Source organism: Chiloscyllium plagiosum, unplaced genomic scaffold (assembly GCF_037043375.1).
Source record: "Chiloscyllium plagiosum isolate Xiang-an unplaced genomic scaffold, Cpla_swu_hap1 HiC_scaffold_17, whole genome shotgun sequence".
NCBI lineage: Eukaryota > Metazoa > Chordata > Chondrichthyes > Orectolobiformes > Hemiscylliidae > Chiloscyllium > Chiloscyllium plagiosum.
This window is the reverse complement of record NW_028270155.1, coordinates 57,417,663-57,433,110: the sequence shown is the minus strand read 5'-3', so window position 1 is coordinate 57,433,110 and position 15,448 is coordinate 57,417,663. Positions and strand designations below refer to the sequence as shown.

Sequence of the window (15,448 nt, the reverse complement as noted above, 5' to 3'; positions counted from 1 at the left end):
GGCAAGATATGCTCGATATCTGCCCGGCTTGACACCACGCTCAAAACAGTCTTTGTTTTGCAAAAGAAAGTTCCTTCCTTGTCTGCGTGAGCATGGAATTCAAGGTGGACCAAAAAGCTGTAACCCGCTGCAGCTTAACCTCCGATGGCCTATCAAAATATGCCTTCTCAGCTGTCTTTAGCCGTGCCTCAAGCAGGCATTGCTGCTCCCCCTTCTGTCGTTTTGACTGGCAGATTAAGAAATAATTATTCCCCCTTGCACAAGCCTCAGTAGTCTCCCAAAGAATAGACAGGTTGTATCCGAATTAGTGGCTAAAAATACCTTAAATTCACTTAAGAAATATTCAATGAACCTACTGTCCTTAGGAATAAAGGGATCCATTCGCCAGTGCTGAGAGCCTGTAACATTGCCCTTAACCCCAATTTCTAAGTATACTGCAGCATTGTCAGAAATAGTAATATTTCCAGTTGTACAAAATGTTACCGAATCCAAGGCTAACACAGGGGTTAAGAAAAGATCAATCCTAGTGTGACACTTAGATTAGATTAGCTTACATTACAGTGTGGAAACAGGCCCTTCGGCCCAACAAGTCCACACCGACCCGCCGAAGCGCAACCCACCCATTCCCCTACATTTACCCCTTTACCTAACACTACGGGCAATTTAGCATGGCTAATTCACCTGACCTGCACATCTTTGGACTGTGGGAGGAAACCGGAGCACCCGCAAGAAAACCCACGCAGACGCGGGAAGAATGTGCAAACTCCACACAGTCAGTCGCCTGAGTCGGGAATTGAACCCGGGTCTCTGGCGCTGTGAGGCAGCAGTGCTAACCACTGTGCCACCGTGCCGCCACTTGTGCAGATTAGGAAAGAACAAACTCCCTACCCGTGGGGAGGAGACACCTCCAGACATCCACCGCTCCCAATTCCACATACAAGTCCACGAGTTGCTTAGATTGTAAAGCAAGTGTTGAGGGGCCTCTAGGCTTTCTATCAACCATGGGATCCATAAGACAATTAAAGTCTCTGTCTATAATAATCTGCTGCGGTGCAAGAGCCAGCAGTTTGGAGAATGCATCCATCAAAATTTAAGGGGATGTGCCGGGGAACAATAAACATTCAAAATACCATACTCTTCTCCATGTATTGAGGCTTTAAGAATGACGAACTGCCCATACTCATCTTTAATCCGATCCACCAACTTAAATGGAAGATTCTTCCGAGTAAGTATGACCACTCCCCTAGTCCTAGGGTTGAAAGAGGAGAAATACACCTAATCAAACACACCCTGCTGCAATTTCAGATGTTCCTTCTCATCAAGATGAGTCTCCTGCAAAAGGGCAAGGTCTGCCCTAAGACTTGAAAGCACCTTTTTCCTCTAAACTGGTGAATCGCTCCCTCTAATGCTCTAGGTACACCATCTGAGGACACAATTAGCCATAAGTCTCTATAACAACATCCAAAAAGGAAGAATTTGACTTACTAATTGCTGAGCACAAACAAAAAAAACTCAAAGTCTAAAAAATAAATAAACTAAAGCTACTGCAACTAACATACTAGTAACTACAAACACAAAAAATCAACAAACTAAACCAAACATAAGGCACTTAGTGAGGAGCTCTACACCTCCTGCCCACAGGGAGCACTTACATATCCCAACAACACCTTCATAACTCCTTCCAGCTTGAGCTGCATCCCAAACCCAAGCCACAAAAGGAAAGAAAAAAATTAACAAGGAAATTAAAGTAGGCACTCTAACCATCTCCACTGATATCAGAAAAAATTCAGCAACACTTTAAGAAAAGGAGAGAAAAGAAAAAATAGAGAGACTATTGTCCACATCCTTTAAGTCATCCAGTCTACTTTAAAGCGTCCAAAACGTTTTTCACATTTTCTGAAGAGTCAAATGAGTGCACAGACCCATCATAAGTGAAATGAAACATCGCCAGATTCCTCAAAGAATACTGAATACCAAGGTCTCTCAGTCTTCTCTTGGCTTCACCAAAGGACTTCCTTTTACGAATCACAGCCGCAGAAAAGTCCTGGAAGAACATTACCCTGGAATCTTTGTATGTTAAGGCCTGTGGATCCTTCCCCTTCATTCTGGAGGCCTCCATAACTTTAACTTTGTCCCTGTAACTGTGGGGTCACACTAGGATTGTGCAAGGGTGCTGGTCTGAACCAGGCCTACACACCGCGACTCATGGGCCCTCTCAACTTTCATCCAGCCAAGATATTGCAGCAGCCAGCTCTCAAAGAAACGTGCTGGCTGGTCTCCTTCTATTCCCTCCAGCAGTCCCACGATGTGGAGATCCTTTCGCCCACCTCTGTTCTCGAGATCATCGATTTATTCAAGTAAGTTAAGGACCTGCTTCTCAAAAGCTCGAATCCGCTGCTTTGAAGAGTCGATCGCTGTCTCCAAAGCTGAGGTCCTTCGTTCAACCTTCTCCATTCGGCATCCAAGGCCTTCCAGCTGCTCCTCGTGCTTGTGCAGCATGGCCGAGATCAGGTCCAGCCCATGGTGGAACGTCTCCTCAATCGACGACTCAATCATTTCTTGTAGTTCTGTAAACTCTGTAGCCAGGGCCTGACGAGTGAGTGACTCTGACACACCAGTGGAGGGGGCTGCAGCTGCAGCCACAGGCGTGTCCGGCATCTCCAGTGAGTGTCCCATGTGTTGGGGAGTTACTCGAACCTTTATTTTTTGTCATATTTCTTTAATAGAACAGACATTGTAAAGTTTTGTACAGATTCTATAGCTCTTTAAATGCCAAATTTCACAAAAATAACAGGTGGGGAGGGTGAAAGTGCTATTTTGCCTGAGCTGAGATGCAGAGCACAGCAAAGCAGATTTTAAGGATCACCGCCATCTTGGATTTCCCCCCCCCCCCCCTCCCCAAAGTGTTTTTTTTTAAACAGTATCAAGTGGAATGAGAGCTCCCTGAAATTTATCACCACCATTCCCCTCAAAAATCAAATTTTGATCTCTCTATCCTTACAATCTCAATCTCCAATCTCAGTTTCCTCTCCAACGTCCTTGAAAGAATTGCATCTTCCTAAATTGGTTCTCATTTTTTCAAAAAATCTTTAAACTCCTCCAATAAAGATTTCCCTACCACAGTACCAAAACAGCTTTCAATAAAGTCGCAAAATATATGATATGTAACTACAAAAATTAAATATCCTTCCTCGACTTGTTTTCCTGTCTATAGCCTTTATTACAGTTGACCACCCCACCCAACACTTCTTCTAATTATTATTCAGCTGGGTGAGTTTATACCTGCTTGGTTCAATTTTTAGCTATACAATCAGAGCCAGAAAATTAGCCTTGAAGGCTTCCTTTGCTGATACTTCTGTGTTCCCTGAAATCTATTCTTAGCACCCTAATTCTCATCAGTTTTCTGCCTTGATGATATTGTGCAAAAACACTGCAGCAGTAATTACATATATGCTGACATTACATTCCCATTACCTCTCTCCACTAAATTAGCTTCTCACCTCTAAATTAGCTTCTCAACAAAACCAGTACAGGATAAGCAGACATTTCCACCAAATAAATTATTTTTGGACCTGTCACAAAATGTTCTCGAGCATCTAACTCAATTCCACTCCTTCACAACTGCTGATTGAGATTGGATTTGACTTTTCTTTAAACCTTGGTATCATACCTAACCCCAAGGATTTTCCATTGATGATCCAGTTCAACTTCCAATTTCTGTATTCTTCCAATTCTGACTTCTTGAACACTCCAGATTTCAATTGCCCAAATCATTGATAGCATTGTCCTCAGTTGTCAAGACCCTAAACTCTGTAATTCTTTGCATCGACTTTTCTCCTCTCTTTCTTTCTTTAGGATACTCCTTAAAATGCATCATTTTAGCGAAGCATATGATCAGCTAATCAGATATATGCTCATTTGGCTCAGTTTCAAATGTTATGTGATAAATATTCCTCTGAAGCACCGTGGAATATTTTACTAAGTTAAAGGCATTATACAAATTATTGCTCTTGTAATTTAATGAGACATTGACCCTAGGAAAATGACCTAATCATCAAAAGTTATATTTTTTTGAAGTTCTTAATATAGGATATGAATTCTGATAGATGTTATAAGGTTGGTTTGACTTAGATTTTTTTCATCTTATGTTTTAAGAATGTTGATATTTAAACATGTACAAAATCTCAGACTGTAATGGCATAATGATTAAATTTCCCAAATCAACCCTACAAAATTTCAACATTAGAGGTGGCATTCCTTTACAATTATTTTGCCTTTACTGCCCACTATGTAGTAAACACAATTAGTATGATTCATGATTACTGAAGCCTTTTATATAATCTAGATAACGATTGGCCAGATGCACTTCTCTAAGCTTCCAAAAGCTAAAGTCTGATATCACTTCAGTGATACGAGGATGAATGTTAAACAACAAGCTGGTTTATTTCAGAATTGTTTTCAATAAACAAAATCACAGTAAATCTTGCAATATTACTCCTTCAAATGAGCAGTTTGCCGCATCATCAGCAAAAATAACAATTTACTGAGCAAGATGACAAATTATTTCCTGCTGTGCTAAAATTAGTAGGATCATCACAGCAATATGGTTTTTGAATTGTCTAATCAAAATTTCATTATCTCAAGAAATCTGCATAGCCATTTCATCTCAATCCTAATGCTTTAGTATCCTTCAGTATTGTTAATCTGTTAGTCTTTTCAGAATGACATAAATAATTTGTTAAAAAACCAAAAATATTGAAGATTATGAAGTAAAGTTTACATTATATAACATTAAGAAATTTGTAAATGTAATTCTCTGATAATCACCAAAATGCAATTTCCTCTTCAAGATTTTTCCAGGAAAATAACTAAACATTAAAAAGCAAAATTTTGTTCAAATTATATTGCCACCTGAAGTAAAACATCTAGCTTGATTTCAAAATCTCTATATTAAAGTCTACATGAATATATATGACAAAAAAGAAGCAAAGTAGCCAGCTTACTAAGAAATCTTTGGTTTGACTGAAGGGATCTCGAACCATTCCAATGTTGATCTACTAGATCAAGTAGATTCAGCAAGAGGGAGGAAATACTCGCAGAGAAATTACAATTGAGCCCAACTGGCGTTCGAGGACGATAATCTCCACATTCCTCTACTTCATGCAATTTATTCAGCGTTGTTTGCTAGTGGAGGGAGAAATATAGAAATGCTTGTTTTATAATGTATGTCAATATTTGCATTTATCACCTTTAGACTGAAAGCACATTGAAAATCACCGGTTCTAATTTTGGTTACATGATGATTTGGCATGTCATTTTACATGTATAAACAATTTGGATAGATCTAGCAGACTGACTGTTGCCCATTTAATTTCCAGGAGATCCTGTGCCCTGAGTTGCTGTAAGTGGGAGATGGAGTTGGGAGGGTATCTGCTACTTTAAAGTGAGGGGAGATAGGTATAAGACAGATGTCAGAGGTAGCTTCTTTACTCAGAGAGTAGTAAGGGTATGGAATGCTTTGCCTGCAACAGTAGTAGATTTATCAAGTTTAAGTGCATTTAAGTCGTCATTGGACAGGCATATGGACGTACATGGAATAGTGTAGGTAGGATGGGCTTCAGATTAGTATGACAGGGGGCGCAACATCGAGGGCCGAACTGTAACATAGAACTGTAATGTTCTATTTTCTATATGTTTGAATGAGTCAAGCAACTGTGTATCTTTCTAATTAATCTGATTGAAGAACTGTAAAATGAACAGTACCATCTGAAGCAGAGAGAGAAATGTAAAGGGGAGTGGAAAACAAAGATCCATTCAAGAGAAGAAAAAAATAAAACTACAATATTACTGAATTTTAAAAATGTCAAATAATAATACTGAAGGAATGAAACTTCACATTTGTGTTTGCTAGTTATCTGCCTAAGAAAGGTTATTCAGCAATAATCAACAGTAACTATGGCATTAGTAAGCTAAAACAAATTATGCTTGGTTTGGAAAAATGGTGCAGGAAAGTGGGCTTCACATTCCTGACGTAAGAGGAATTTGTTCAAGATAAAAAAAATTCCATCTTAGCTTATCAGGAAAAATATCCTTTTGGGAAAGTGAACTAACATCGTAGGGTGGGCAGCCAAGACAAAATATTTGTAAAGTGAAACAAAGTTCACAAGTGCATGGGAGGGACAAAATAAGAGTTAAAGAATAGTTCAGAAAAAGGAGGCTGATAGACCAGGGTCAAACATGTGATTGTCTAAGTCAGCTTTGGGGAGCATGTGCATAAATGCACATATAGTATGGGATGTAAGTTTAATGTGTCAGGGGCGCAAGTTGCCATTGACTCAATAACAAAGCCTGACAAAAAGAAAGAGGAATGAAAATTAATCTTTTTGGCTACAGAATAACCAAAGATGGTGACAGTAACAAAAAAAGAAGTTTGGCAGTAGTGATCAAAGGGTTAAAGATAAAATACATTTAGTTAGAATTAAAGAACAACAAAGGAACTATAACTTCTAGAGTTTAATACTGGGTAACAGGGAAGGAAGTAAAGAGCAGATTTTCAGGCACATCACGGGAAGATACTATACAAGAGCTGTAAAACACTGATAAATAGGAATTTCAAACATTTTAATATGAACTTGATAGTCACAATGTAAAGGGCAAAGAGGGAGAGGAATTCCTAAAACATATGGAAGATAGCTTTATTGATTAGTGCCCTTGCTAACAAGCAAGGAATCTGTGTTAGATCTAATTCTGAGGACCAAAGAGCACAGGCGGACACGTTTTAGTGGAACACCAATCATAATATCATCAATTTAAAATAGTTGTGGGAAAAGGACATGGCATAATCAAATGTGAAAATTCTAAACTGGGAAATGGCTAAATGTTTAGAAATATATTTGAAAAATAGCACAGGTTAATTTGTACAATATTATGGATTTACTAACCTGAAAGAACAAAATGCTCATCAAAAATCTATGGCTAGAAAGTGACCAACTATATATGTGTGTTCTGATGATAGAATAACTCAAAATTTCATCTGTGTTCTCTTTGGCGGACAGTGACCAATTTGTGCTGCGCACTTTCAACATTTTTTGTTTCTTTCATGTATGGCAAGAAGCACAATCAAATTAAAGAGAAAAGAATTTTACAGTAACTCAAAACATATCAAAGCATTTCATACTCAATTAATTATTTTGAAGGACAGTCACTGCTGCAGTTTAGAAAAATACTAGACTTCATCTGGCCTGAGGATTAGACTGCATAAGTTCCTGTTCTCCTCATGGCAAAAATCTCAGGGCCATAGCAAGGTCAGTGACAAGGAACATGGTGGAAAGTGTTGTGGGTTAGGAGTGCGTAATTGTATCAATCGCCTAATGCTGGAGAAAAACTTGACTGTGTGTACACTAAGAGGAAGTGAGCTCAGGATAAATATTTTTGAGGTTATTAAGTATAGTTTATTACCTTCCTATCGTAACTTGGTTGTATGCACGATAGTGAGCTTAAACTGCTTGTTTTCTTCGGTTCTAACTTAGACTCAAAGTTTTCTACATTCGCTGTAGTTAGTTGTGATTGTCTCTCCAAGTTCTTGTTGGTTGTAAATTCTGCACTCATATGGTCAATAAAACCTCTCTTTGAACTATTGGAATAAAGGGATGTGAAAGAACTGGCGGGTGAAACCAAACTTTGCCGATCAAGTAAGTGGTCAGATGATGAAGTTCCATGACGAGGTATTAAGCTGCTAGAAGTCATTTTTGATCTCTGGCTGCTAGCACCATCATCTACATAGGTATTTTTTCTGATTCCATATGTGCTACTTGTTTTCAAGTCTGGACAGATTAAGAAAAAAAATGAGGGCAAACAATCAGGATCTTCCTTAATGTCAATGTGTATTTCTATTCAATACATACAGAGGATAAATGCACTATATTCCTTTAATATCCTTTCTTAACTATGTATTTATGGGAGATTACATCATATTGATGCACTGAATATCGAAATTTCTGCCTCCACTATATTGCTGGAAGCACTTCGATTTTTACTCAATTGTTTTTCAATCAACGCATAATACAACATTCATTTGAAATAGGAGCAAACTACTGTAGATGCTGGAATCTGTACTGAAAAGAAAAATTTGAGAAGGTTTGTAGCTCAGGTTGTGGATCAGGTTGTAAGTTTGCTCGCTGAGCTGGTAGATTTGTTCTCAGATGTTTTATCACCATGCTAGGTAACATCAGATGAAGCACTGGTATTCTGCCCCGCTTGTTGTTTATTTGTCTTGATCTGTTGTGGAGAGTGATATCACTTCCAGTTCTTTTTCAGAGGGGTTGGTAAATGGGGTCCAAATCAAGATGTTTGTTGATTGAGTTCCAGTTTGAATGCCAGGTCACTAGGAATTCCCATTTGTTTGGCCTGTCCCAGGATGGATATGATGTCCCAGTCGAACTGGTGTCCCTCTTCGTCTGTGTGTATGGATACTAGTGATAATTGGGTCATGTCTTTTGGTGGCTAGTTGGTGATCATGTATCCTGGTGGCTAGCTTCCTGCCATTACCATGAACAACTGGTACCTGATGAGTTCAGTCCATTGATTCCAACATAACAGACTTAAACAAGAAGAGACAACACGCCCAGAGCCTCTAGCCACTCTGCTATATGTTAAAGACACCTTGAAGATGACGATCAGACTACTCCGGTCCCTAGGTATCACAGTACCGCACAAACCTACCACAACACAAACACATCCTGATAAATTTAAAGGACCCCGTATCAAGAACCAGCAGAATGAACATCATATACAAAATACCCTGCAAGGACTGCAATAAACATTACATTGGACAAACAGGCAGGAAACTAGCCATTGAGGTAAATGAGTACCAACTAGCCACCAAAAGAAATGACCAACTATCAATAGTATTCATACACACTGACGTAGAGAGACATCAGTTTGACTGGGACATTACATTCATCCTGGGACAGGCCAAACAAAGACATGCATGGGAATTCCTAGAGGCCTGGCATTCAAACTGGAACTCCATTAACAAACATATCAATTTGGACCCCATTTATCAACCTCTCAGAAAAAGAACCAGAAGTGATATCACCCACTACAACAGACCAAGACAAATAAATAGCAAGCAGGACAGAACACCAACACTTTAGTGGAAGGTCACTGATGATGTTACCTAGTATAATGGCAAAACGTTTGAGAATAAATCTACCAGCTCAGCGAGCAAACATACAACCTGAAACAAAATACTTGAAATCACAGCAGATCAGGCAGCATTCTTGGAGAGAGAGCAAGATAACATTTTGAGTCTATATGATTTTTCATCAGAGCTGATGTGTAGTTATATGCAGTAGAGTGGGGATGGAGTGCTGGGGGAGAAAGGGTGTTGATAGTGCAGATTAAGTGATCAGAATGTGAGAATGGCAGAACAATGGTGTGTCTAACCGCCAAACTGGGAAAAACAGATGGCCCCACTTGGGGTGTTGTTGGGGGGGAGTTCAGGGTTGGACAGGGGAACATGGTTACAGAGAATGCAGCAAGTTAAGCTAAAAAAAAAAGAGAAGAAATTAGAGTGAGTTCACAATCTGACAATGTTGAACTCAATATTAAGCCCAGAAGGTTATAAAGTGCCTAGTCTGAAGATGAGATGTTGTCCCTCCAGTTTTTGCTGTGCTTTGCTGGAACATGGCATGCTAGCAGGATGGTGTTAAAATGACCAAGTACGTGAAGGTCAGAGTCATACTTGTGCACAGACTGGAGGTGTTCTACAAAGCAGTCACCCAGTCTGCTTTTGATTTCTCCAATGTAGCGTTGGCCACATTGAGTGCAGCAAATGCAACAGACCAGATTGAAGGAGCTACAGATGAAATGCTGCTTCATCTGAAAAGACTTTTAGTCCCTTGGGTGGTAAGCAGGGAAGGAGCAAGTTGGCATGGTGTTGGTTGTCATTGAAGAATGGACTAGGGTATCCCAGAGGCAGCTGTCTCTGCAAAATGCAGACAGGGGAAGATGTGTTTGGTGGTGGCGTTCTGCTGGAGTCGTCTGAAATGGCAGTGAATGATCCTTCAGATGTGGAGGCTAGTGGGATGAAAAGTGAGGATGAGGGGGACACAATTATGCTGTTGTGAGTGATGGGAAGGGGCAAGGGTGGAAGCATGGGTGATAGGTCAGAGCGGTTAAGGGCTCTGTCAACCACAGTGGGCAGGAAACCATGGTTACGGAAGAAGGAAATATTTTACCTCTCTTGTTGGTGCTACTCAAATAGTAGCATATCCCTCCCAACCCACCATCTCCTAATCACTATAAGGTATAGGAAAATTATTATATCTATGTTTGGAATAAAGTCTTCACTGTCACAAATAAGTTATGCAAATATTAATTCTGTTAGTGCTTTTAAGTTTTTGTTTGAAATTAATAATATTTCAATATCATTCCAACACATTTTCTTGATCTTGATTTGATTTTCCTCAACATTGTTATCCAGTATGCGGGGAACTAGATAGATATGGGGCAGATTGACTCCATATACTTTCCCCTTAAAAGAGAAATTGTGAATAAAAAAACTGCTTAAAAAAAGCTGGTAACCATTTCTTTACATAAGTAATACCCTGGTGGTAAAGATCATAGTAATAAAAACTGTACAAATATTAGCATAGTAATAAAAACTGTACAAAGCTTACTTAAACACTACTGATCTAATAGAAAGTAGATTGAAATAAATTTAAAAATCAGGCTACAACTAATGGGCAAATAAAGAAACAAAACTACAAAGGGTAGCATTTCTCTTACCTGAATTAATTTTAAACAATCTGTCATTGTGGGTTCCAATGCTTGCTTTATCTGTCTGACGGTTTAAATAAGAATTCGGAGGCTCCAGCGTAGATTGATTCACTTTCATATCTGTGTTTAATTGCTTGTGATAATCATGTGATATTATACTGTTTATGTCACTGTTTGCTGAAGAATCTTTCATAGAAGTATCTGTGTATTTTGTAAGATTTCTTTCTCTGGTCTGAAGCAAGCTTTCCTTCTTATTACACACAAGGTCATACTGCAAATCTGAATTCATGAAATTTTTCTGGATATTGTTTCCATCAGTGCTAGAATCCAGAATTTTATCTGAAAATGTTACTCTGAATCCTTCCCTGGATCGATTACAAACACTTTTCCCAACAGAACGTAGAGAGGAGCGAGATGGTGAGTGATAGGTTTTATTATCATCTGAAAGACAAATGAATTAAACTCATGAATTATTCTACAGCTAAAACTGTCGTAAGATTATTAACTTTGTATTTCTAGTCTGCATGAAGTCTTAAGTTTAGAATCTCAATAGCTTCAGGAAAACTCTGAATTCCTTTGAATTTTAATTTTTTTTGATCACTTATAAATATAGGTTTAAAAAAATCACTATCATAACAAAGCTACACAAACATTAGAAATAACTATTTTGCTATTAACCCAAAGCTAAAACTAAATGCTCAAGAAACAGTTTTAAGTAGAAATTATTCAAAAGACTGTCTAGATGTACTTTTTTTTATTTCCCACTCTTGAGCCTTTTAAAGTGTTATATCTAACCAAATGCATTATTGTGCATTTTGTAAAAATTAAATTGGATAAAGATGGGACTTCTAAAAAAAAAATTGCTTGAAACCTATTTCTCTCGCCAATTCTCCATTTTGGAACAGGATAAATGTTATGGCATTCTGATTGGCTAAAAACAGAACCCAAATTATATTTCAATATCAAAATCATGAATAAAGATGCCAGTAAAAACAGTGATGGCCAGTGATTTTTGCATGCCACAAAAGTAATTAAACTAATTCAAATGGTTGCCCTTTGAAAATTAACGCATTTTATTTGGGTTGGTTCCGTACTTGGAAAAAGTATGCAATTCTTCCCTGTAAAAATGTATTTATCATCTTTTTTTGTTTTGATTAATCGAAAATATCCTACAATAATATTTCTAGCAAATATCAGCAATGATTAAACAATTACAAATATTCCCCAAATTACATGAATATATTCTGATCTTCATAAGTTATATCATACGATTTTCATTCAATTCTTTATAATAGTTAGGTGCACAATTAAAATTAATATTCCAAATTATACGATAGGGGGTGAAAACAAAACACTTAACATAATGATAACATTTGGCAGTCAATGTTTAAAGGGAATGTTAAATATTCACTGTCACTACGTAATATGGGAGATTTCCTGGTTTCTAACCAACAGCTCTCCCACTATCAATATCATAAAGAACAGATCTTTCTACACACAATTTGAATATCACACCTGATACATGACTGTAACTTCACACAGATTAGAATGGTGCTGAAAATCCACAGCAGGTCAGGCAGCATCCGAAGAGCAGGAAATCGACATTTCGGACAGGAGCCCTTAATCAGGACTCCTGACCTGCTGTGCATTCCCAGCACCACTCTAATCTTGACTCTAATCTCCAGCATCTGCAGTCCTCACTTTTGCCCTGTAACTTCCCACAACTTTGTCACACTGCATATCAAGTGTGACAAAAATTACTTAAATGTAGGGCTTCTTTTAATGCTATCAAATTACAACAAAGAGCAAGTGATTTTTGATGATTTTGGTGCACAGTAATTTTGCCTGAAGGTTGGCAGAATACTTTTAGATTAGATTAGATTAGATTAGATTAGATTACTTACAGTGTGGAAACAGGCCCTTCGGCCCAACAAGTCCACACCGCCCCGCCGAAGCGCAACCCACCCATACCCCTACATTTACCCCTTACCTAATACTACGGGCAACTTAGCATGGCCAATTTACCTGACCTGCACATCTTTGGACTGTGGGAGGAAACCGGAGCACCCGGAGGAAACCCACGCAGACACGGGGAGAACGTGCAAACTCCACACAGTCAGTCGCCTTGCTCATGCACAGCAACCAGAATGAGCCTATCAATATTTGATCATTGAAGGTAGAAAGACCATCATGATAACACTGTTTCAGTGATATCAATTTCACCAAACAATGAACATCCACAACAAGTAATATATTTTTGAACCATACTAACAATGATAAAGGAGAAAGTTTTTAGAGAAAGATGAATCAAAAAAGATATATGTACCTTCAGAACATCCTGTAAAACTACATCATAGGAAGAAGACCCTTAAAATTTACAGTTTAAAAAAGCTGAGAATGAGAAGCCTTTGGAGACGGGTGAAGACCAAAGTTAACTGATTAAGAAAGAATAATCAATAATAATCTAAAATAATTTCCATTTTTCTTATTTTGAGTTGAGAGCATTGCTGGCAAAGATTTATTACTCTTGAATTGAGCAGTATGTTAGGCCATTGCAGAGGATGGTTAAGAGTCAACTATAATGTTTTGTCTGGAGTCACATGTAGACACAACTTGGTAAGATTTGTAGTTGAAACTTTATTGCTGGAACAGCACAGCAGGTCAGGCAGCATCCAGGGAACAGGAGATTCGACGTTTCGGGCACAGGCCCTTCTTCAGGAATGAGCAGAGAGTGTTCAGCAGGAGAAGATAAAAGGTAGGGAGGAGGGACTTGGAGGAGGGGAGTTGGAAATGTGATAGGTGGAAAGAGGTCAAGGTGAGGGTGATAGGTCGGAGTAGGATGGAGGCGGAGAGGTCAAGAAGAAGACTGCAGGTCAGGAAGGCGGTGCCGGGCTGGAAGGATCCGGCTGAGACAAGGTGGGGGGAGGGGGGATGAAGAAACTGGTGAAGTCCAAGTTCATCCCCTGCGGTTGGAGGGTTCCCAGTCGGAAGATAAGACGCTCCTCCTCCGACCGTCAGGTTGTTGTGGTTTGGCGGTGGATGAGTCCAATGACCTGCATATCCTCGGTGGAGTGGGAGGGGGAGTTGAAATGCTGTGCCACAGGTTGGTTGGGTTGGTTCGTCCGGGTGGCCCAGAGGTGCTCTCTGAATCGCTCCGCAAGTAGGCGGCCTGTCTCCCCAATATAGAGGAGGCCACACCGGCTGCAGCGGATGCAGTAGATGATGTGGGTGGAGGTGCAGGTGAATCTGTGGCGGATATGGAAGTTTCCCTTGGGGCCTTGGAGAGAAGTGAGGGGGGAGGTGTGGGCGCAAGTGTTGCACCTCCTGCGGTTGCAAGGGAAGGTGCCGGGAGTGGTGGTTGGGTCGGTGGGGGGTGTGGATCTGACAAGGGAGTCGCGGAGGGAGTGGTCTCTACGGAAAACTGATAGGGGAGGGGAGGGAAATATATCCTTGGTGCTGGGGTCTGTTTGGAGGTGGCGGAAGTGACGGCGGATGATGCGCTGTACATGGAGATTGGTGGGGTGGTAGGTGAGGACCAGTGGGGTTCTGTCCTGGTGGTGGTTGGAGGGGCGGGGCTCAAGGGCGGAGGAGCGGGAAGTGGAGGAGATGCGGTGGAGGGCACCGTCGACCACGTCGGGGGGGAAATTGCGGTCCTTGAAGAAGGAGGCCATCTGTGTTGTACGTATTTTGAAGTGGTCCTCCTGGGAGCAGATGCGGCGGAGACGAAGGAATTGGGAGAATGGGATGGCGTTTTTACAGGGGGCAGGATGGGAGGAGGTGTAGTCCAGGTAGCTGTGGGAGTCGGTAGGTTTGTAGTAGATGTCCGTGTTGATTCGGTCGCCTGAGATAGAAACAGAAAGGTCTAGGAAGGGGAGGGAGGAGTCCGAGACTGTCCAGGTGAATTTGAGGTCGGGGTGGAAGGTGTTAGTGTAGTGGATGAACTGTTCAACCTCCTCGTGGGAGCACGAGGTAGCGCCGATACAGTCATCAATGTAGCGAAGAAAAAGATGGGGGGGTGGGGCCAGTGTAGTTGCGGAAGATGGATTGTTCCACATACCCTACGAAGAGGCAGGCATAGCTGGGGCCCATGCGGGTGCCCATGGCTACTCCTCGAAGATTTGTACATTTCCTTATCTAAAGGGCATTTATGAACTAGCAGCAGCAGTACTTTGATTTGATCCCACATCCCCAAGGCTATTGATTACTAGGCCAGGAATATAACCACTCACTAACATCTCCATAAAACCTATGAAGATTTATATCTGGTTATTCATCACTGTTGTGATTTCAAATGTTAATGGTCTGCTACAATCCAAGACAACCTATGCCCCTGCAATACTTGTAAGCAACACCATGGGAAAGTGAAACTATTCTTAGGAATCCTTATTGCTCTACAAAATAGCAGGGAGCTGTAGCAGTCCACCATAGACTTAAGATGCATGAATTCAAGATTGCTACTCATTGAATTTTCAAATTGTTGACACAAATCTGTGTACTTCTTGTCTTGAATAAACAAATATTGGAAATAAATGTAAAAACCAATGCTTTAAGCGGGTAATACCAATAAATAAATAATACATCTTAAATTCAAATGCTACAGGAAAGCTTTACCTTCTTCGAGATAACTGTGATATTGTCCACTTCTTGAAGGTTCAATCCCCTAGTT

General features: G+C 40.1%; 1 protein-coding gene across 4 annotated transcripts in view; it reads right to left on the bottom strand.

Moving 5' to 3' along the window:
• Positions 1–15,448, bottom strand: part of LOC122558483 (leucine-rich repeat-containing protein 36-like) — a 99,877-nt gene that overhangs the window by 42,093 nt on the left and 42,336 nt on the right. For all 4 annotated transcript variants that reach the window (XM_043707116.2, XM_043707115.2, XM_043707118.2 and 1 more), the window contains 4 exons: positions 15,394–15,442; positions 10,792–11,223; positions 7,459–7,823; positions 5,004–5,184 (listed from right to left, as the gene is read on the bottom strand). In XM_043707116.2, the coding sequence (XP_043563051.1) occupies positions 5,004–5,184; positions 7,459–7,823; positions 10,792–11,223; positions 15,394–15,442 (1,027 nt within the window). The remainder of the gene's footprint in view (positions 1–5,003; positions 5,185–7,458; positions 7,824–10,791; positions 11,224–15,393; positions 15,443–15,448) is intronic.